Consider the following 22,544-nt stretch of genomic DNA (forward strand, 5'->3'; position numbering starts at 1 on the left):
CAAAAAAATCCCTACATATCCACACTGGAGAATTATGTATAAGGTATAGTAATTGTGGCATCATTACCATTTTAATTAAATTGGATCTGCCGATATTTGATAGCGGCAAACGGCACCAGGTATGCACTTTTGCTCTGAATCGCTGTAACAGGGGTTCCAGATTTAGGGCCTGGAAATCCTTCGGGATTGGGCTGACAATTACTCCCAGATATTTAAACTCCCGGACCACAAGAACTGGAATCTGTAAGTCCGAAAAGTCCCCCGGAAGGGGGTCCAACGGCATTAAAGCCGACTTGGACCAGTTGATTCGTAGACCAGACCTCTGTCCAAATTCCCGAATGATATTCATTGCCGGCAAAATCGAGGAACGTACCCTGTCTAAATATAAGAGTAGATCGTCTGCGTATAATGATATCTTTTGTTCCACGGCTCCACACCGAAATCCCTCTACCTCCCTGGATTTCCGTATTGCCACTGCCAACGGCTCCACTGCAGTCGCGAATAGCAAGGGTGAAAGCGGGCACCCCTGTCTAGTACCTCTTCCAAGAGGAAAAGACTCGGAGACCCTGCCATTAACCCTAACCTTCGCCACCGGTGAGTCATATAGCAGTTTTACCCAATTTATGAATCTATGTCCAAAGCCCATTTTCCGAAGTACAGCCCACATATATTCCCATTCAAGGCTATCGAACGCCTTAGCGGCGTCTAATCCGGGATCTCTGGATCTTTTCCGGGTTTTAATATTAAGACTATTAAGGCTTCCCTCATAGAGGGCGGGAGGACCCTCTGCCTATCAGCCTCTTCAAATACCTTAAGTAGTTTGGGTAGCAGTAAGGGTGCATACGTTTTATAAAACTCTCCAGGCAGGCCATCTGTTCCCGGAGCTTTTTCATTTTGTGTCTGGCCAAGCGCTTCCTCCAGTTCTTCCAATGAGATGTCCCGGTCCAGCAATTCCCTGTTTACATCACTCAGTGTAGGAAGAGAGAGAGCATCCAAATACTGCTCAATCTCAGTCTCCGTGAGGTCACAGTCTGATGTGTATAGCCGCATATAATACCTCTTTATTTCTCTTATTATATCCTCGCTTGCTGTTACAAAGTCACCTGATTCCGTCTTTAACCTATTTATATAAGAAGATCCTTCCTGTGCTCTAATGACTGTGGCCAGTAGGTGCCCCACGCCCTCCCCCGCCATAAAATAATTTTGTTTAAGGAAATAGCGTTTATTTTGTGCCATCGACATGAGATTTTCTTTGAGTGACATCTGTGCCTTCTCTAGAGTGTTTTTAGTTTCTACTGTCTGGTTGAGCACCACCGCAGCCTCCGCATCAGATACCTTCTGAATCAGACTCTGGGTGTAACATTTGGTTTGATTTTTGCATATGCATATTTCTCTAATATATATGCCCCTTACCACAGCTTTCATAGAGTCCCAAACTATGTGTGGCGGTGCAGAGCACTCATTAAGATGAAAGTATTCCAGAATGTTATCATATAAAGATCCCCCAATAAGCTGGATCCAGAAGGGATTAAGTTTCCAGATAGGCCTGGGCAGAGCGAGGGGGTTTCCCCATGCAAGCGTAACATGTAATGGTGAGTGATCAGATACACTTCTAGGTAGGTAGGCCACCTTTTGTGTATATGAGACCATAAGTGCATTTCCAATAGCCAGGTCTATCCGTGACATGGTGTGGTGGGAGCTAGAGTAACAGGAGAATTGTTTGGTTGTGGGGTGTTGGGCACGCCAAAGATCTACAAAACCCAGCTGTTAGCATTCTAGCAAATGAAGTCGGGGCGGCGTTCTCCGATATGTTTCCCGAGTGTAATTTATCTAGATAGGGATGTAAGTAATTATTAAAATCCCCTATCAAAAGCGTCGGCACAGATGGAAGGGAATCTAAAATAGACAATATCCTTTTTACCGGTTCGACTGAATATGGTGGAGGGATATATATCACAACCAGAATAAATTGTATACCATACAGCGTGCAAAGCAAACATACAAATCTGCCCCCCCGGGTCAATCACTGTTTTGGTTCATGAGAACGGGATGGATTTGTGCACCAACACACTCACACCCCGTGCATGGGTCGAGTATGTGGAATGATATTCATGCGCGATCCATCCCTTCCTCAGCCAATGAACATTATCCTTGACCATGTGGGTCTCGGAGAGACATAAAATAGCCGGTAAAAGTTTCTGTAGGTGAGTAAATATAGCACATCTTTTGTTCGCATCACCGAGCCCTCTAACATTCAACGCTACAATATTTAAAGATGTCACCATAAGCGTAGACTAAGATATGATCCGGACGGATACTTCATACCTGGAGGAGAGAGGCGTTCTCCACCGATTCTCAAAAACATTAGGTTGAGCGACACGACTGAGGCACACCACACTTCCCAAACAGATTGCATCATACAACAATAAACAAGAAAAACAAGGAGAGAGATAGGTCTCCGCACACCAGTGCGCAGTGCCCCTGCCCTCAAAATCAAGTGTATCTTACACATTTCTCCCAAATAGAGAGAATCAGGGCTAAAAATACGCCCCAAGTCCATGCAGGGAGGGGGGTCCACAACTCGCTAGTGCAGCGTGTGTCCACAATGAACCGGCCGTCTCCCAACCTGGATCCTAGATGAATTTAACTGTAATGAGCTCACCAGCATAGCGTCCCAAACAAAAACAACGCCTGGCGGCAGAAAGGGAAATCTCAGGTATTCTTCCTCCTCAGGGATCTCTCATTGATATCCAGCCCAAGACAATGCCGCCCCAGCCGTATCAAAAAAATGAGTCTCTCCGTTCGCAGCAATCCGCAGCTTAGCAGGGTACATCATGGAATATGGCACTTGTAGGTTGCGCAGTCGTTTTTGATCTCAATAAATTGCGCTCTTTTACGTTGCACTTCCATGGAGAAATCAGGAAATATTGATATCTTCCTCCCATCAATTGCAAGTTCTTTGATATCTCTGGCTCTGCGCAGGATAGTGTCCCTATCTTTATAGTGCAGTAGTTTAATCAGAATAGGACGTGGGGGTGCTCCCGGCTGTGGGGCACGCGCAGGGACCCTGTGCGCCATTTCAATGGTGAAGAAAGAGGATAGTATGTCTTTTCCCATGGTGTCTTTAAGCCATTTTTCAAAGAAATTCAATGGGTCATTGCCCTCCATCCTCTCTGGGACCCCCACCAGTCTCAAATTACTTCTGCGGGAGCGGTTCTCTAAATCATCCACCTTGTTTAGCAGTGTGGAGATATTTTGCGTGGCCTTTCCCAGCTCTCGTGACATTGGTGGTAATTTATCCTCTGTTGTAATCTTTCCTCCAGCTCCCCCATTCTGACAGTCACCCCTTGCAGCTCACGTTTAATACAGGCCATATCTGAGGTGACAGTTCCCATCTGGCTGCTTAGAGTGGCCAATGTGGTATTGCAAGAGTTAATTGCTGCCAGAATGTCTCTCAGTATGGCCTCAGTGAAAACAGGTGGTGTTTGCTCCACATCTCCCCCTCCTCCCTCTGCCAGCGCAGGCCTCTGTGTCTGCATATCTTGTGCTGCTGAACATGCAGAGCCCAGGGTACTCACAGTCTCACCGTCGGGTATGTTTTCTCTCTGCTCCAGGGCCCGTTCAGCGCTGCCATCGGGTGCCTCGTTGTAGGTAGGCTCTGTGCCAGGGGCCACTCTGGCAAACCGCTCCAACCTGCTTGCTACTCCCACTGCTCCAGCTCGGGATGGTGTGGATGCCGGCGGCGCCATATTGGATTCTTCAGAGGCGCGCTCCTGCGCGTCTCTGTCCCTTTTATTGCTGCTGCGGGTCGGCATATCCTGGATGTGCTCGCTTCCCCGGGTGTTATAAGTAGTGTTGCAGCCCTCCAGGGTCGGTAGTGTCAGCAAGGCCGGTGTGCAGGATGATTCAGGATCCAGGCAGGAGCTCACCCACGCTGCTTCCTCTCTACATGAGGTCCAGGCCACGCCCCCCCACACAGCGCTTTTAATCTCCCTCCTATGCCCTGCAAAGTTATGTAATGCGCATGCGCCAAGAGAGGACAAAGAGCAATGAAAAAACAAAGAAATAAAGCTGGCACAGCGTATTACTGTACTTTTCTCTGGTCTCAGTAGGACAGAGCAAAATACGCCTGCACAGGAGCGAGATTGGGGACGCTGTGTGTGTGACACCCTGGCTAAACCAGGAAGTCACAGTTAGGCCCCTGCATAACACCTTCTCTCATTAGGAAACACACGGCCAACCAGAAAACCCTAGTCACCCCCGCTTAGGGAAAGATAGACACACCAGTGGGCGTGACCAGGCGGTTGGGACACACCCATGGGGCGGAAAAACAGGCAGCTAAGCTTTGAAGTTTAGTTTGGAGAGGAGTGTGGGCTGGAGCTAGGGGTAGCTCCAGCAGTGAAGTTCAAGTGGAACGGAAGTTCAGTTTGGAGAGGAGTGTGGGCTGGAGCTAGGGGTAGCTCCAGCAGTGAAGTCCAAGTGGAACGGTACCAGGGTAGGAGCCCTGGTGCCACTGGCTAGGACGCAGACGGTGGTCTCCGTCGGCAGGAGACGGGAAGACAGCTCGGTGGAGCCGAGGTGGACCGGGCCAGGGTTTTAGCCCACCGGTACCGACACAGGGAACAGACCCTGAAACCGTAGCACAAAGGGGGATACTCGGACCCTGAAGCCAGGACCAGAGCCAACTGGAGCTGGTTAATTAACCGATTGAGGCCAGGACTAGAGGTCCTGTGCCACCCAAAGTCCCTCATAGAAGACAACAGCCCACCGATTAGTGATAAGAGGTCACTGCCAGGGCCCATAGATCCCAGGGGCCAGCGTATGCAGGCACGGCTCCTTAGGCCACATCCAGCCGGGAGCGAACTCCTGAGTTTCACACTAGGAAAGTCCATCTTCATACAGCAGTGCAGGAAAAGGATAGAGACTACCAGCCACAAAAAGACTTGTGTGTTTTACTAATTGTGAGTACACCAGCACCTCCTGCGGTCGCCATCCCCTGAACGCACCAACCGGATCCCAGGGCCACTATCTCTGCCCACGGAGGGGTTAACAAGTTGCTGCACAACATCTCCCCCAGGTGCCCCGTAACAGCAGCGGTAGTGTCCCACCTCACCACACATCGTGGGTGGCGTCACGAACTTAATACGGCCCAGCCCATACATATACATCCCCCCATTTATTTGGCGTGTCCGCGAGACCCCTGGGTCCGGAGACCCTCGAGCCACCACCCCTGAAGGCCCAGATCCAACCAGCAACCGGCTGCTAGCACGGGGGAGGCACATGTGCATCACATCATCTACATGAGGCAAGGTAGGAGGATGACGATAGCGGGGATAGAGGAGGCACTGAGCAAGACCAGCAACGTATTGGGGAGATTCTAAAAGATTGTGGCTTTAGTTTGTATTTGAATATCTGGCGACAGATTCTCTTTAGGTCTAAACTAGATTTTGATAATTGTAGAATATCAAACATTCATCAAACATTGCACAGTACTTTGATAATTTTGGTCCAAGTGTCACCGCCTTTGATATCAGCAGTGACCTCCATTACACACAGACAACCCCCAGCTCCACTATTGCGCTGTGGTAAACAAAAACGTTTTGCATGGGATATTTTATGCTCTTATCTAATCCCTCCAGGTCCATGCTTCCTGACGTAGTGGATAATTTCCGGCAAACAAATCCTCGTGTAAATGGACTGGAAGCCATTTTCTATTCCTCATTTGTCTTCTTCACCAAGTTATCCGCGGGGATCGCATTGGGAATTTCTACCCTGAGCCTGCAGTAAGTGCTAAAATGTTTAATAGGTGAGCCGACATATATCCCCGACACCTGAACATATGATTTCAGACCAGAATGCATTGCATCCCCTTCATTATTTTCTGCATGAAAATAATTTATTTATGCACATGTGCCCCCTCTAGTTTAGATAGGTCATGTGTCATAGATGTCCAAGTAGTGCAATTCACACAAGCCATCAGCAATTCTGAAAAAAAATTAATATAGAACTGAAACCTCCAGATTATCAGAGACCCTAAAGAATACAGGAGGGTCAGAATTGAGTACAGGTTGTGCCTGGTAATGCAGTCCAGATCCATTGAAGTGAACTGGGTTAGAGCTGCAACATCACACCCATATGTCAGATAAAGAGAATACAGGTTCCAAAATTAATTAAGACTGAACCCAGATTCAGATTTGCTTTCTGACAGATTCAGTGCGTCTCCAGTTTTGATAAGGAGGGGTGAGCAAATTATTCACCCTTAGCTCCTGTATACTTTTGGCACTTGAAATATTTGTGTGGTCCAATAGTGTGCCGCAATAACAGCCAAGAACGTCATGCTCCTATACTTGAATATTTCAGCCGTGTCTACTAGTATTGGAGGAAACAGTCCCCATCATGGCCCCATGTTTGTGTATGTCCCCATCATTGTATATATGTCCCCATCATAGCCCCATCCTGGTATATATGTGCCCACCATAGCCCTATCCTAGTATATGTCCCCATCCTGGCTGCATCCTGGTACATATGATCCCCTATCACGCCGCACACAGTAATAAAAATAAACGATTATACTCACCTTCCCTCCGGTCCCCGACTCTGATGCTGTCATGCTTGCAACTGACCTCAGCGTATAAGCAGCGCAGCGCATGACGTCACTGTCATGCGCACCCACTTACACCACTGTCAGCTGCTGGCACACGTGACAACCCAGCTGCTACAGGAAGACGACTGCTGGGCAGTCACATATGCTGTTATTAATGAACATGAAGATTCACTGCTCCCCACACCTATAATCCCGCACACCTCTCAGCGTAAAGAGATGGACGATTATGAGCGTGAGGAGCAATAAATATTCATATCCTTAATCAGCCGCCGGCACATTGCGGTGCAGGGACCCGACAAGACTCTGTGCTGCAATGCATTTCAGTTGGATCATGCATTCGGCCATAAATCCAGCTGAAACAGGCGCTGTACCCCCGGGCCTGGTCGCGATACCTGGAACCGCGATTGTTTTGCCCCTGGATGTGGTGACGTCACACACTGTCAGCAGATGGGTTTAGGGAATTGTGGGGTTCTCATTTAGGGCCAGGTCAAATGTGCTCTGGCCTAATACATGCATTAGATACTGACTATGGCTGTTGACAGATTTGCAGGTTACCGCAGTGGAGCGTGCAGGCAATCCTACCATTTGGTGCTGACGCTGCAGATACTCATTGGCGTGGTCCCGGCGGTCCTAATTATTCTAGGACTAATCATCCTCATCTTTTACCCAATTACAGAGGACACAAGGAGGGAAACAGAGCTGGCACTCAATAATATAAGGTACAACTGATGTCTGCTGGTCATTGTCACTCAGTTGCACCTCCTGTAACGTGAGTGATAAAACAATTCAACACAACAGGAAGATTGTCAAAGTCTGTCCAAAAAATAAATAAAGTCTAAGGTGTCTTTTCTTTTTCAATTCAATGGGGGACACAGCATGGTTTCCTGTGTCCCCAATGAAGGCTCTAAAAAAAAGTTTATGGTGAGTACCCCAAATCCTCTTTTTTCTTTTGCTTCATTGGGGGACACAGCATGGTTTCCGGTGTCCCCCAATGAAGGCTCAGAGAAAGAGGGTCTACGGTGAGTACCCAAAATCCTCTTTCGCTTCATTGGGGGACACAGCATGGTTTCTTGTGTCCCCAATGAAGGCTCTGAGAAAGAGATTCTACAGTGAGTACTCAAAATCCTCTTTCAGATACCTGTCAGCTGTAGAATTTTCCCAGCCAAAGCAGCTTCAGGAAAGCGCTAGCGTTTTTTTTTCCTTGAAACATCTTCGCTGACCATATTGCTGTCTTTCTTGTGATGGCTCTACCTCTATGGTATTAAGAATGAGCATGTTACTTCTTTTAATCACTTCATAATGTCACTTTTTGAACCACTTCATGATTTCAGAACCCTGAAGCGGCTAGAAGTGACATAAGACTGAACATGTGCACAGCAATGTCATTTTGACATTATTGTGCATTATGTTCATCTTATTGGGGTCTTTTTTTAGGAAAATTCTGTACTTGAAAAAGACGTTGTGTGCATATAATCTAAAAACTGTTCACATTATAATTTTTTTTATAGCTTTTTTGCCTGATAATTATCTTAGTTACTTCAATTATGGCAGAATTCCTGGACTTTGGTGATAACTTCAGGCCATGTTTTTGCTGTTTTTTTAAAGGCATTTAATTAGTTTTTCAAGCAAAATTGGCTTCAGAAAATGCTTGTATATTTTTTTTTTTAAATTTTTCTAAAGACGTTTTATAACAGTTTTTTTTTTAATTTTGAAGTGGTTTTTTTATTTGCGGGTTTTTTTTTTATTGAAACGTTTTCCACCTCTTCTGGAAAAAAAAATCTTTATATAAACAGGAAAGTGGATTTCCCATAAAAATTAATAAAGAATTTTCCAAACGTTTTTGGAACAGATCAGCTCCAAAAAAACCCCCTCAGTCTGAATACATCCAGTAGGCAATGAGGTATGTTTTAGTCAGTCAGTCAAAAATGACAAGTTTTTACAGCAAGAAAAGCTTCAGGAAACTCTCCTTTTTTGAGTTCTTTTATTGAAGAGGTTTTAAAGTAATTTGGAAGAGTATTTTCCTTACGCGTTCTTTGCAGCTTTTAGGCCATGTGCGCACTAGAAAGTGACTTTCTCTTAAGGAAAAACCGGACCCTCTGAAAGAATCCCGCAACCATGGTAAAAAAACGAACAAAAACCGCAACGAAATCCGCATGCGGTTTGGTGCGTTTTTGCCGCAGATTTTCTGCAGGTTGGTCCCTGCAGATTTTTTACATTATCTATGGCAAAAACCACAGATACTTGCGGAAAAGAAGTGACATGCACATTAATTCCGCAGCGGAAATTCCGCGGGTAAATCCGCAGGTATAACAAAAAACGCAGTGTACGCACAGCATTTTTTAAAACCCATAGGTTTTGCTGGGGAATGACTGCAGCAATATTAAACACATTTTCTGCAGCAAATCCGTGGTAAAATCTGCGGTAAATCCGCAGCGTGCGCACATAGCCTTAGACTGGACAGTATCTAGTTAGGAGGAGATTAGAGCATAATCTGTTTTAAAGATGTGACATGAACTTTTTCTTTGAATCATTTTTTTTTTTTTTTTTTACACACAAACCTCTGTAGGAAAAATTTACTTATAAACTCCTCATATGTAGAGGAGATTTAAAAATAGAAATGAAAAATAAAAATTTTTCAAGCATATTTACATCGGGTTTTGCTGAGGATTTTGGAACTGATCCACTCCCAGAAATTCTCTGTGTGAACATAGCCTTAATGTTACTGAATAGGTGTAAACTGAACTGAAAACACAAGTGATTTTATCTGATGTTTTCATAGTCTATTACAGAATAAGAAGGTATTGCAATAAAGTAATTTTATGATGACCAAGAGTGACTGTATGGAGACATAATAAAAGGGGTTGTTCGGTGAAAACAAGCTAAGGCCTCGTGCGCACGCTGCATTTTTGCCACCTTTTTGGAGCAGTTTGTTGCCCAAAACTGCATGTCTTTCCTTCTTGAGCAAGGTCTGGGAATTCAGAAATGCTTGCTTCTTTTTTCCTTGCAGTTTTGGGTGAGGAAAAAAGCTGCAGCATGTCAATTCTATGTGCGTTTCTGACCAGCGTTTTAGTGATGGGCAGACTCACAAATTCCTGTAATGGCGGGTCTAACCCGCCCATCACTATTTACTTAAAAAACGCATGTGACAAAAATGCACAACAAAGTATGCATATATTTTGTGTTTTCTGGCACAAGGTGCGTTTTTCGGTGAAGGCACAAATCAGCAGCCTGCACACAAGGCCTAACACATATCCCAGTGTCGACTCCTCAAGGCTCCTCCATTCATTCTGTGTAGGGCTACCAAAAAAGTTGAGCACAGTAAAAAGTTGAGTGCAGTGTTTTGCAGCCCTGGAGGGAGCTGTGGTCGAGCATGTGCACTGTCATTCATTCAGTTTTGCCGATCGCTGTAGGTCTCAATAGTTGGACCTCCCCACCAATCAATACCCCCTTTTAGGAACGAGAAAGTAAAAATCCCCTTTCCTTCAGACATGCAGTTCGTCAGTGTGACCAGTAAGGGCCGTAATGTTCCATTTTATCCTCAGCTCCCGATCCCTATCATTCTGTTATGTAAAATAATGTCACTTCTATAACTTCACACAATCCCTTTTCCCAGATTGCAGACTCGACGCGCGACCCTAATTGTCATCTAGACTGAATATCCAGCTCTGAAGGGACAAGTCTACAGCTTCTGCAGCGTGAAACCTTCAGCTCCATCTGCTCAACCTTGGGTGTGTCGGGAGTATGAAATCCAGCAACGGCCGACGCTATCCATACCCTCTCTGGTCCAGTTCGAGGCTGATGTGAGAACTGTCAAGAGATCCTTCAGATTAGCAATGCCTTGTCTCTAGCTATATTCCACATATCGCTATAATCTACCCATCACATGGATGCTGGCATTATTTATCACAGACCTAAAACTGTTATATTTGTAAGATTTATGTGAAAAATTGTTATTATAAGATATATTATTATATATTAAAAATGCAATGGTGAGTGTTCAGATGACTGACAATGCAGTAACTATGGAAAATGGTCCTTAGCAACCAAGTTTATCCATAGCACCCAATCAGGGTTTGTCTTAAAATGTTTAAACTCTGCAAGGAAAATTAAACATGCAGGTGTGTGAGTGTATAGATGATTGACTATACAGTAACTAAAGAAAATGATCCTTAGCAACCAAGTAGGGTTTGTCCTAAAATATCTAAACTTTTGTAGGAAAAATTAAACATACGGATGTGTTGAGTGTTTATGTGACGCCCTGGACTAGTCAGGTCGTCCCAGGTAGTCACACACACACACACACACACACCCCCCCCCCTCCCTGAGTAGGTGACAGCAGCCAACCAAGAAACCCTTGTCACCACCCTCCAGGTTTGATGTCCACACCAGGGGGGCGGAGCCAGGCGGTTGGCTCCGCCCACCGAGGAGTTCACAGGCCTGGAGGCGGGAAAGACACAGAAGTTCAGACAGAAGTTCTAGAGCAGTCTAGAGAGTAGCCTTGACAGTAAAGGAGGGAGGACGAGTTCAAGGGCAGACCTGTGACCAGGCCTGCCAAGAGTCTACTCAGGTGGCTGGGTCGGAGCCCAGTCACCTTTGGCAAGGGGGCAGACGGTGGTGGCCACCTGCAGGAGCTGGGATTACAGCCGGTGGAACCGCAGGGAACGGGGTCGGGCAGTGGCCCGCCGGTACCGAACCGGGGAACCGATTGGAAACTGGAGCACCAGGAGGGGTACAAAGTCCCGAACCAACAGGGCCGAGTCAAATCAACTAATTGAGGACTGGACTTTAGGACCTATCCCACACAAGACCCGTTAGAAGACAACAGCCCAACCATACAGGGTAAAGCCACCACCAAGGCATAGAGACCCAAAGGGCCAGCGTCTGCGGGCAAACGGGGCTCTTCCGACAACCAGCAAGCTGGGGAGCGGACTACCGTTGCTTAGGCATAGGAGTCAAACGTTCATATAAAAGGTGCAGGAGAAAGGCGGAAACCACCAACCTGTTCAGGGAGAAGCTGCAGCTGGCTGCGGGCCCTGTTCATCACCCCGTTTGGTTTACCAGAGACTCCAGTGTATTGTGGCATAGTGAGTACACCAGTGCCTTCGGGCCACGCACCGCACCGCTTCAGCATGCGCCCGCACCCGCTCCCACGCCTCAGCACCTCCCCCGGGACCATCACTCCCCCACCCACGGAGGGGTCAACACCAAGCTGCGCAACACCGTCCCCGTGAGACCTAGTTAACAGCAGCGGTGGTGTCCATCTATTCACAACCCGTGGGTGGCGTCACGAACTTACATCTCAAACCAAATCACCGCGGCCCCGGCCGTGGAACTTCCCCGTCAAGTCCCTGCGTGTAGCGCCAACCCCCTTGCAGAGCGACGTGACCCCCGGGTCCGTGAGAGGCTCGAGCCACCACTCACCGTACGAGCACGGATCCGAGCGGCTCGGCGGTCGCAGCTGAGCCCACGGGGCGGTACATTTACATGACTGAATATGCAGTAATTCTGAAAAATGTTTGTGGAAACCACATTTATATATAGCAACAGATCAAAGTTTGAACTAAAATATCTAAATTCTGGCTGGAAAAATAATGCATGGACTTACGTTTAGGTTCTAAGTCAGGGTAGGGATCTAAAGAGATGTAATATGAATGATGTCTAGAACATAGTCATCATAACGTCTCACGGACCATGATAAATGTCTTTAATTCTACATAGTAGTATATACCGGGTAGAGGGGCCGGACTGCAAGTTTTGGCCTGGGGGGTAATTACAAAGCAGTGGTCAACGACTTGTGGTAGCCAGGGTCCTAACGATCGTGGTGACCGGACCCCGAGGTGAAGTGGGCCCACTGACCCCAAAACCCACCTATATTCACATGGGGGATAAATTTACCAGGAAGGGGTCCAGGATGGGGGACAGTACTACCAGATCAGGGGAGGGCAAGTCGTATGGTTTTTTTATGATTTAAAGCTGCAAGAGCCCATGCATTTTATCAATATGCTGACGGTCCAAATTTTGCACCAGGGCACATTGCATATTCTAGTCATGCCACTGGTGGCAGATCACCTTTAGCCGGGCCAATCCCTGGCCACTACATTAAAGGTAAAAGTCTTTCAAAATAGCGGTGGCTGGTACAACGGAGCTTCCTGCATAGTTACAGGAAAAGAACCAAGCTTACTGCATAGATACAGGACTCAACCGAGCTAACTAAATAGATTCAGAAACAGAATTGAGCTTATTACATAGATACGGGAACAGAACCGAGCTTATTACATAGCTACCGGAATAGGCCTCAGCTTACTGCATAGATACGGGAAGAGCTTGCTATATAGATACAGGAACAGAGAAGCACTTACTGCATAGTTAAATCCTAACCGACCGAACTTTCAGCGTCTCCCATTGTCACACCACCTTCTCATCTCACCCTCTATCTGTCGGTGTTCCCCAAGGTTCAGGTCTTGGACCCCTTCTATTCTCCATCTACACCTTCGGCTTGGGACAGCTCATAGAGTCCCACGGCTTTCAGTATCATCTCTATGCCAATGATACGCAGATCTACCTCTCTGGACTTGACATCACCTCCCTACTAACCAAAATCCCACAATGTCTGTCTGCTATTTCATCCTTCTTCTCTGAGCGATTCCTAAAGCTTAACATGGACAAAATAGAATTCATTATTTTTCCTCCTCCTCACTCAAGCAATCCAACAAGCCTATAAATCAAAGTTGAAGGCTGCTCACTCTCCCAAGTCTCACAAACCCTTGACTCTGCACTATTCTTCAAGCCACACATTCAATCCCTTTTCACCTCATGCCGACTACAACTCAAAAATATCTTCCAGATTCGTGCTTTCCTTAACCAAGACTCGGCAAAAACATTGGTGCATGCCCTCATCATCTCCCACCTCGACTAGTGCAACCTCCTGCCCTGTGGCCTCCCTTCTAACACTCGCACCCCTCCAATCTATCTTAAATTCTGCGGCCTGATTAATCCACCTGTCCCCTTGCTACTCCCTGGCCTTCCCACTCTGCCAATCCCTTCACTGGCTTTCCATTGCCCAAAGACTCCAGTTCAAAACACTAACCATGACTTACAAAGCCACCCACAACCTGTCTCCTCCTTACATATGTGACAGTCTCCCGGTACCTTCCTGCACGCAAGCTCAGATCCTCACAAGATCTCATTCTCTTCTCCTCTTCCCACAATCGCAAACAAGATTTATCCCGCACCTCCCCCATACTCTAGAATGCTCTACCCCAGCATATCAGACTCTTACCTACTGTAGAATGGTTCAAAAGGAACCTGAAGACCCACATCTTCCGACAAGCCTACAACCTACAATAACCCTCAGTCTATTACACGACTGCACAACCAGCTCTGTCCTCACCTATTGTACCCTCACCCATCACCTGTAGACTGTGAGCACTTGCGGGCAGGGTCCTCTCTCCTCCTGTATTAGTCTGTTTTTGTAATGTTGATGATTGTTGTACTTGTTTGTTATGTATACCCTATTCATTTGTAAAGCACCATGGAATAAATGGCGCTATAATAATAAATAATAATAATATCCAAAGGCAATTACCAGTCTTGTGGCGCTCCTGCTACCAATGGTGGAACATATTGGATGATTTTTGGTCATATGATATGACTGGACCAATATACAAATAAGTAAAGAAATATTTTATTTGTACATTAAAATATGGTTAATTATACTGGTATAGGTATAATTAACCATATTTTAATGTACAAATAAAATATCTCTTTAATTATTTGTATATTGGTCCAGTGATATCATATGACCAAAAATCATCCAATATGTTCCACCTTTGGTAGCAGGAGCGCCGCAAGACTGGTAATTGCCTTTGGAACTTCTTTCACTAAGTGGACCTGCTGGAGGGCTCCTCTATAGTATCCAGTGCGATTGCTGCATACTGCACTATAATCCTATTGGAAAGTGGATGAACTCCTCTTGGATTATTCCAGGCTTTCTAACCTCTGAACCAGGTGAGAGTTCCACTATTTCAAGACCTTTATATATAAAAAAACTCACTACACTCAGATTGGCGCTGCATTTTGTCTCTTTCTATCTTTCCCTCTCTCCAGGGTATTTTTTCAAATAATAATAGTTACAGGAACAGAATTGAGCTTACTACATTAATACAGTAACAGCGGAGCTTACTACAAAGCTATGGGAACAGAACTAGGCTTATTATATAGATAAGGCTGGAGTCACACGTGTGACTGCATTGCATTGCCCAGGCTGTCCGACGGCTCTTCTGGCAGGAACAAGTCTATGTATTTCTTTGCAGCTGACGTGCTTCTGTTAGGGTGAACTCTTAACCAGAGATCACTAGTTGCCTACTGCCTGTTCTAATTGGTATAGACCAAGTGCATGCGTAAAGAATTCACACCAGACACAGTCGGATATGAAATCTCTTCTTGGTCACAGTAAAAATGGCACCGAACAGAGAGAGCAGTACATAGGATGCGTCCTCTTTATATAGGCTAGGGGCGTACACAAGTTCAGATATGCCCATTTAGTGGGACAGTTCATGGGCTAGCCAATGGGGAGATCTGTGTTGCTGTTGATGGGCGGGTCTGACTTCAGTGGATGAATCAATGGTGATTGGAGGGACGTCACCTGGTGGATCCATGCTGATGGTTTGGTCTGTGATGTCATCGGGAGCAATCTTGGGTTCCTCTGAAAACTGACTGGCCTATGTATAGAGAATTCATTTCTTTGAACACACTTTTCACAGTGCTATATGTTCAGAGGTTAATTAACTATTTCATCTTATGGCTCATCTCAACAGTCCCCCATAAATACTTTATTAACCTTCTGACCCTACCGTGGTCCTCTAACACATCAGCTCTAATGCTTTAACTGCAACTTTTTTCATTTTTCTATCCGCTATACAAGCAATGCTAAGCCTTTGCCCCCGCTGGTACAGACTTGATCAGAGAGTTGATCACATCCCGCACACACAGTTCACAGAGGCACAGGTAATGTCCCAGTCCTTAGAACAGACTATTTAATGCTGAAGAGCTCACCCAGATTTTGAGATTAGTCGATTTAGAAAGAGTAAAGCTTGCTTTACACCTTACAATTAAGCATACGATATCGTATGCGATATGACACGCCCCCATCGTATGTGTGGCACGTTCAATTTGTTGACTGTGTCGCACAAACGATTAATTGCCATCACATGTACTTACCTACCATACGACCTCGATGTGGGCGGCGAACATTCACTTCCTGGAGTGGGAGGGACGTTTGGCGTCACACGGCAGCCGGCCAATAGAAGCGGAGGGGCGGAGATGAACGGGACGTAAACATCCCACCCACCTCCTTCCTTCCGCATAGCCGTCAGGAGCCGCGGGACACAGGTAAGCTGCAGTTCATCGTTCCCGGGGTGTCACACACTGCAATGTGTGCTGCCTCGGGAACATTGAACAACCCGACGTTCAATTTTTAGATTTTGAACGACGTGTATGCGATCAACGTTTATTCGTTCAATCGCACATAGGTTTCACATACTACAATATCACTAACGATGCCGGATGTGCGTCACTTACGACGTGACCCCGCCGACACATCGTTAGATATATTGTAGGGTGTAAAGCCCGCTTAAGGCAATTGCAAGAATAAGCTTCTTACCGTTATGCTGCAGCTTTTAGCATTACTGTTTCTGAAAGACTGATTCTCAGTCAACATCTGAGTGCTGTCCGCGTCTTCGAGACTTTTCTACCTGAATACACCTGATTGTATCACAACTCTAATGGATCTCTTCTTGTCTCGGGTCCATAATCTACCACCAAGAGGCCTTTAACAAGATTTCCCTTACGCATGGATCCGATTACCTTCAGTAACACAGAGTAGCACTTTTACAGCTTCAAATACCAGCAAATAAGACAATACCAGTTACCTACAAGTGTATGTTATCCTTAAAAAGTCACTTAAACCCTTAAAATAATTGGTTGGTTCAGGTCAGATACTGTTTTTCCCACCATGAGCCCTTATTTGTGTAATGTTCCTGTACCCATTGTTCCCTTAGTATGGTTATTTCCCATGTATCATGCCCAATCTAGAATTTCTCCATAAGGTTCTATGTGAGATAATCCAGCACTATGTGTGTTGTGACCCTCATTCTGCTGGTACGATGGACTCTTTACAGCGGCTGCTGTCTCCAGATGAGTTTTCCCTCAAGCTTCATGGAAGTTGCTGTGGTCAGGAGAAGCTGGATCGACCCATCTGATTCTGACTCCTGGCGCTTTCTAACTTTTTAGGATCACCCAGTCTCCTGACACTGATTTAGGATCTGGAATTGGAGGATACACATGTTTAACACACTATATAGGCAGTTGTATAAGGCTCACATCACTGGTAAGGATATCACACTGTATCTGAAGTATCTATGAGAAATATAATCACGCTGTAGGTGCTAAACCAAAAATATCTTATATAAAGATCTAATTATTAAGGAAAACGAACATTTGTTACATGATTTGCCAGCGTTCACCGTTATCTTGTGGATCGTTACATTTTTATGTTATAATCATTAAAATTCCAAACAACATACACCCATGTGACTATAGACACAATTAAATATTCCAATAAAGGAGGGGGGCAGGGATTGGGGCAATAGCCCTAAACTCTCCCTACCTCGCAGCGGAGGTCGGCACCCTATAAGGCGAATTGGTGCCCCCGCTCACCGACGGCTCACGCTCCCTATCCCTACACTGCTAAGCTAATACGTGCTGCTAATGTCAGTGAGAGAATATAGAAACCGTGAGATACAGGAGATAAAGAGGCGTCAATATGCAATTATATATATGTAATGACGGTAGGTCCGAAGAGAATCCAGTGGGTCACAAAACGAGACAGAGGCAGAAATAAACAAGGGTTCCTTTACTGGTATGATTCAATATAAATAATGACTGACTTAAGAATCCCTCAAAGCACCACAAAAGTGAAATTAACACACTCATCTTTTAGCCGGAATCAATGCGCCGATCTCAGAGTTCCCGGGTTATGTACATTACCTCAGGAATCGGGAATAAATTTACCTACTCACAAGGTTGAACAAAGAAAAACAATTAAAGGAAACCTGTCAGCAGAAATTTCGCCCAAAACCTAAAAGATTCCCCCTCTGCAGCTCCTGTGCTGCATTCTAGAAAGGTCCCTGTTATTATTGTGCCCCCTTTCTGACCAAAATAAAGACTTTATAAAGTGGTACCTTTTTGTATTCAGATTCTGTAAATGTGACACGGGGCGGGCTGCCTGGTGACCATTATTCTGCCTCCTGCCGCTTTAGGCCGTACCCCATCGCTCATTTCCATAGCTGTGGACGCCGCCCAGTGCTCCACAGGTCCCCGCGCATGCCCAGTGCCTATCTCTCGTGGATGAGCACTGTGCCCAGTGTCACCGCTGGTGACGTGCGCGCAGGCTTTAGATTATGGGCGGTGCTGTAATGTTTATTACCAAGCAATCGCCCATAATCGCGGGACTGCGCTTTCCTCCTCGGCCTCCTTCGTTCTGCGCAAGCGCGGTGCTGCTAACCCCACGTCACCTCCTTCCCATCTTGCCCTGAGGCAGGAAATAGATGGGAGGAGCGCGGAGCAGCACAACACCGATCATGAGGAGACGCGGAGAGAAGATTACCGGCGAACACAGTAAAAAAACAGCCAAAACAAACAGTCACATATTGTGTTCTGTGTAGTGAACATCATTAAACTTTTTTTTGTTTGTTTTTTTTTCTTCCCCACAATGTCCTTACTATTTATGTGTTCCACTATCTATACCTTATTCATTCTACCAATCGATTACTGTATCTATCCCTTTCAATCCAACTCTGACTCTCCCTCTGTGTCTACATCTCTACTTTCACACAATAAAAACAATAAACTATTATTTTTATTGCACATCTCTCCTTTTTTTTGTCTATTCTTCTTGATATTTATCCCTCTATCTCTACACCTATATGTCTCGCTACCTCTGTCTATATCTCTCGCTCACTATATCTGTATCTGTTACCTTCTACATTTCTTTCTCTCTATCTTTCTCTCGCTCTCTATGTCGCTTTCTCCCTCTCTATTTGTATATTCATTTCTCTTTCTCTCTATTTCTCTCTGTCACTCTATTTCTGGCTCTCTCTCTGTCTATCTTTGTCTCTCTCCCTCTATCTGTCTCTATTTTTCTCTCTCTTTCTCTGTCTTTCTTTCTCTGTCTCTTTCTCTCTCTATTTCTCACTCTTTGCATTTCTCTATTTATCTCACTCCTCTTTCTCTCTATCCATCTTTCTATTCCTCTCTATCCATCTTTCTCTCTTTTTGCTCTTTCTCTCTTTTTCTCTTTCCCTCTCTCTGTTTCTCTCTTTCTTTCTTTGTCTCTCTCTCTTTCTCTATCCCTCTCTTTCTTCCTCTCTTTTTATCTCTTTTTCTCTCTCTTTGTCACTCAATTTCTCACTCTTTGCATTACTCTATTTATCTCACTACTCTATTTCTCTCTATCCATCTTTCTCTTTTTTCCTCTTTCTCTTTCTTTCTCTCTATCCCTCTTTCTCTCTCTATCCCTCTCCATCCCTCTCTTTTTCTGTTTCACTCTTTAAATTTCTGTTTCTTTCTCTCTCTTCTCTATTTCTCGCTCTCTCTGTCTCTCTCTTTCTCTGTCTCTCTTTCTCTCACTATTTCTCACTCTCTTTGTCATTCAATTTCTCACTCTTTGCATTTCTCTATTTATCTCACTCCTCTTTCTCTCTATCCATCTTTCTATTTCTCTCTATCCATCTTTCTCTTTTTTGCTCTCTCTTTCTCTCTCTCTTTGTCTCTTTCTCTGTTTCTCTCTCTTTCTCTATCCCTCTCTATTTCTTCCTCTCTTTTTATCTCTTTTTCTCTCTTTGTCACTCAATTTCTCACTCTTTTCATTACTCTATTTATTTCACTACTTTATTTCTTTCTATCCATCTTTCTCTTTTTTCATCTTTCTCTTTCTTTATCTCTATCCCTCTCTCTCTCTATCCCTCTCTTTTTCTATCTGTTTCACTCTTTAAATTTCTCTTTCTTTCTCGCTCTTCTCTATTTCTCTCTCTCTCTTTCTCTCTCTTTGTCACTCAGTTTCTCACTCTTTGCATTTCTCTATTTCTCACTCTTTCTCTCTATCCATCTTTCTATTTCTCTATCCATCTTTCTCTTTTTTGCTCTCTCTCTATCCCTCTTTCTCTATCCCTCTTTATTTCTTCCTCTCTTTTTCTCTCTCTTTGTCACTCAATTTCTCACTCTTTTCATTACTCTATTTATTTCACTACTCTATTTCTCTCTATCCATCTTTCTCTTTTTTCCTCTTTCTCTCTATCCCTCTTTCTCTCTATCCCTCTCCATCCCGCTCTTTTTCTGTTTCACTCTTTAAATTTCTGTTTCTTTCTCTCTCTTCTCTATTTCTCTCTCTCTTTCTCTGTCTCTCTCTCTGTCTCTCTTTCTCTCTAAATCTCTTTTTCTTTGTCTCTCTCTCTCTGTCTCTCTTTCTCTGTCTCTTTCTGTCTCTCTCTTTCTCTCTCTCTTTGTCACTCAATTTCGCACTCTTTGCATTTCTCTATTTATCTCACTCCTCTTTCTCTCTATCCATCTTTCTATTTCTCTCTATCCATCTTTCTCTTTTTTGCTCTCTTTCTCTCTCTATGTCTCTCTTTCTCTGTCTCTTTCTCTTTTTCTCTGTCTTTCTCTCTCTTTCTTTCTCTATCCCTCTCTATTGCTTCCTCTCTTTTTATCTTTTTCTCTCTCTTTGTCACTCAATTTCTCACTCTTTTCATTACTCTATTTATCTCACTACTCTATTTCTATCCATCTTTCTCTTTTTTCATCTTTCTCTTTCTCTCTATCCCTCTTTCTCTCTCTATCCCTCTCCATCCCTCTCTTTTTCTATCTGTTTCACTCTTTACATTTCTCTTTCTTTCTCTCTCTTCTCTATTTCTCTCTCTTTCTCTATCCCTCTCTTTCTATCTCTTTTTCTCTCTCTTTGTCACTCAATTTCTCACTCTTTGCATTACTCTATTTATCTCACTATTCTATTTCTCTCTATCCATCTTTCTCTTTTTTCCTCTTTCTTTCTCTCTATCCCTCTCCATCCCTCTATTTTTCTGTTTCACTCTTTAAATTTCTTTTTCTTTCTCTCTTCTCTATTTCTCTCTCTCTCTTTCTCTCTCTCTTTCTGTCTCTCTATCTGTCTCTCTTTCTCTCTCTTTGTCACTCAATTTCTCACTCTTTGCATTTCTCTATTTATCTCTCTCCTCTTTCTCTCTATCCATCTTTCTATTTCTCTCTATCCATGTTTCTCGCTCTCTTTCTCTCTCTCTCTATCCCTCTCTTTCTTCCTCTCTTTTTATCTCTTTTTCTCTCTTTGTCACTCAATTTCTCACTCTTTACATTACTCTATTTATCTCACTACTCTATTTCTCTCTATCATCTCTCTTTTTTCCTCTTTCTCTCTCTATCCCTCTCCATCCCTCTCTTTTTCTGTTTCACTCTTTAAATTTCTGTTTCTTTCTCTCTCTTCTCTATTTCTCGCTCTCTGTCTCTCTCTCTTTCTCTCTCTTTGTCACTCAATTTCTCACTCTTTGCATTTCTCTATATTATGATATTGATGTCCAGCGTGATAGCACCCGCCCCCATCATACATGAAATATCTTGTGATTGCTGCCGTAGCGAACCTAATCGCTACGGCACCATCACACGCCCATCCATGGTCGGCGGCATCGCTGTGACTTACGAACAAAAACTACTTAAAGGGGTAGGTGCGTTCGGCGTCACATTGACGTCACCGGGACGTCAATAAGTTGCAGCCCAATAGAAGCGGAAGGGCGTAGAGGACCGGGACATTACTTCACGCCCACCTCCTTCCTTCTGCATTGCTGTTGGACGCAGGTAAGGAGATGTTTGTCGTTCCTGCGGTGTCACACACAGCCATGTGTGACGCCGCAGGAGCGACAAACAATATTATATCTCCTGATGTAGCAACATTATTGAAATTTACAACGTTACACAGATAAGTGCTTTTATTAAGCTTCTGTGCTTGTTCATCATGGAGCTTAGTATTTTCACGTTGCGATGTCGCTACCGGCGCCGAATGTGCGTCAATAACGACGTGACCCCGACGATATATCGGTAGCGATGTCAAAACGTGTAAAGTACCCCTAACTCTCTGTTTCTGTGTGTCTTTCTGTCCCTCTATCTCGTTCTCTTTCTGTATCTCTCTCTTTATATTTTTGTATGTATATCTATCTCATAATATATGTCTCTCTATATGTTTCTCTCTATATCTAACTATTTTTATAGGTATTTCTCTACATCTATCTTTATCTATATCTCTATCTTTCTGTTTATAACTATCTATCTCACTCGCTCTATTTATCTCTGTATAGCTACAGTTTTATGTGCCTATAGCTGAGAAAGGAGCAGGACACAAGCTTGGAAAATACCAGCATAACATAGGAATAGTTAAAAGTAAACTATAAATAAATACAAAAGGTATAATCACATATACGTAATAAACCATAAAAATAATTTATTTTTAAACATCGTTTTAATTTCTTGATATCCCTTTAAAAATTGATTGATATTTTTTGTTAGAATAAATAATTTATATATCCATTATAAGTTTGAAATAACATTTTACATTCTATAATTGTAGAAATAGAATGGATAACATTCAAGAGGAAGAAATACATAACATGGCAAGTAGTCATTACCGTACCCGTTGTAGTTTTTTTTGGGTGTGTTTAGGCAAACTTTGGAATAACGTTCGTTATGGAACCAGACTCTGGTAACGAAGGTAAATATCGTGTAACCAAGGAAAGGGCTTCTTGGTTACCCAATATTTAGATTGGTTACCAGCGTCCGAAGAAGCCGGCTCCCTGCACATTCAGTTGTTGCTCTCTCGCTGTCA

The 22,544-nt window shown here is 44.3% G+C and overlaps 1 protein-coding gene across 2 annotated transcripts in view; it reads left to right on the plus strand.

The window, feature by feature from the left end:
• Nucleotides 1-22,329, plus strand: part of MFSD2B (MFSD2 lysolipid transporter B, sphingolipid) — a 103,177-nt gene extending 80,848 nt beyond the window's left edge. Inside the window, exons 12-15 of one of the 2 annotated variants that reach the window (XR_012751524.1) lie at nucleotides 5,640-5,783; nucleotides 7,147-7,323; nucleotides 10,218-10,404; nucleotides 22,290-22,329. Coding sequence is in view for 1 of the 2 variants with exons in the window: in XM_075338792.1 (XP_075194907.1) it covers nucleotides 5,640-5,783; nucleotides 7,147-7,323; nucleotides 10,218-10,254 (358 nt within the window). In the remaining variant the exon portion in view is untranslated. Of the gene's footprint in view, nucleotides 1-5,639; nucleotides 5,784-7,146; nucleotides 7,324-10,217; nucleotides 11,314-22,289 lie in introns of those variants that run through there. The other variant, XM_075338792.1, reaches the window with a different exon arrangement.
• Nucleotides 22,330-22,544: the final 215 nt, after the last annotated feature.

This window comes from Anomaloglossus baeobatrachus, chromosome 3, assembly GCF_048569485.1.
Source record: "Anomaloglossus baeobatrachus isolate aAnoBae1 chromosome 3, aAnoBae1.hap1, whole genome shotgun sequence".
Classification (NCBI taxonomy): domain Eukaryota; kingdom Metazoa; phylum Chordata; class Amphibia; order Anura; family Aromobatidae; genus Anomaloglossus; species Anomaloglossus baeobatrachus.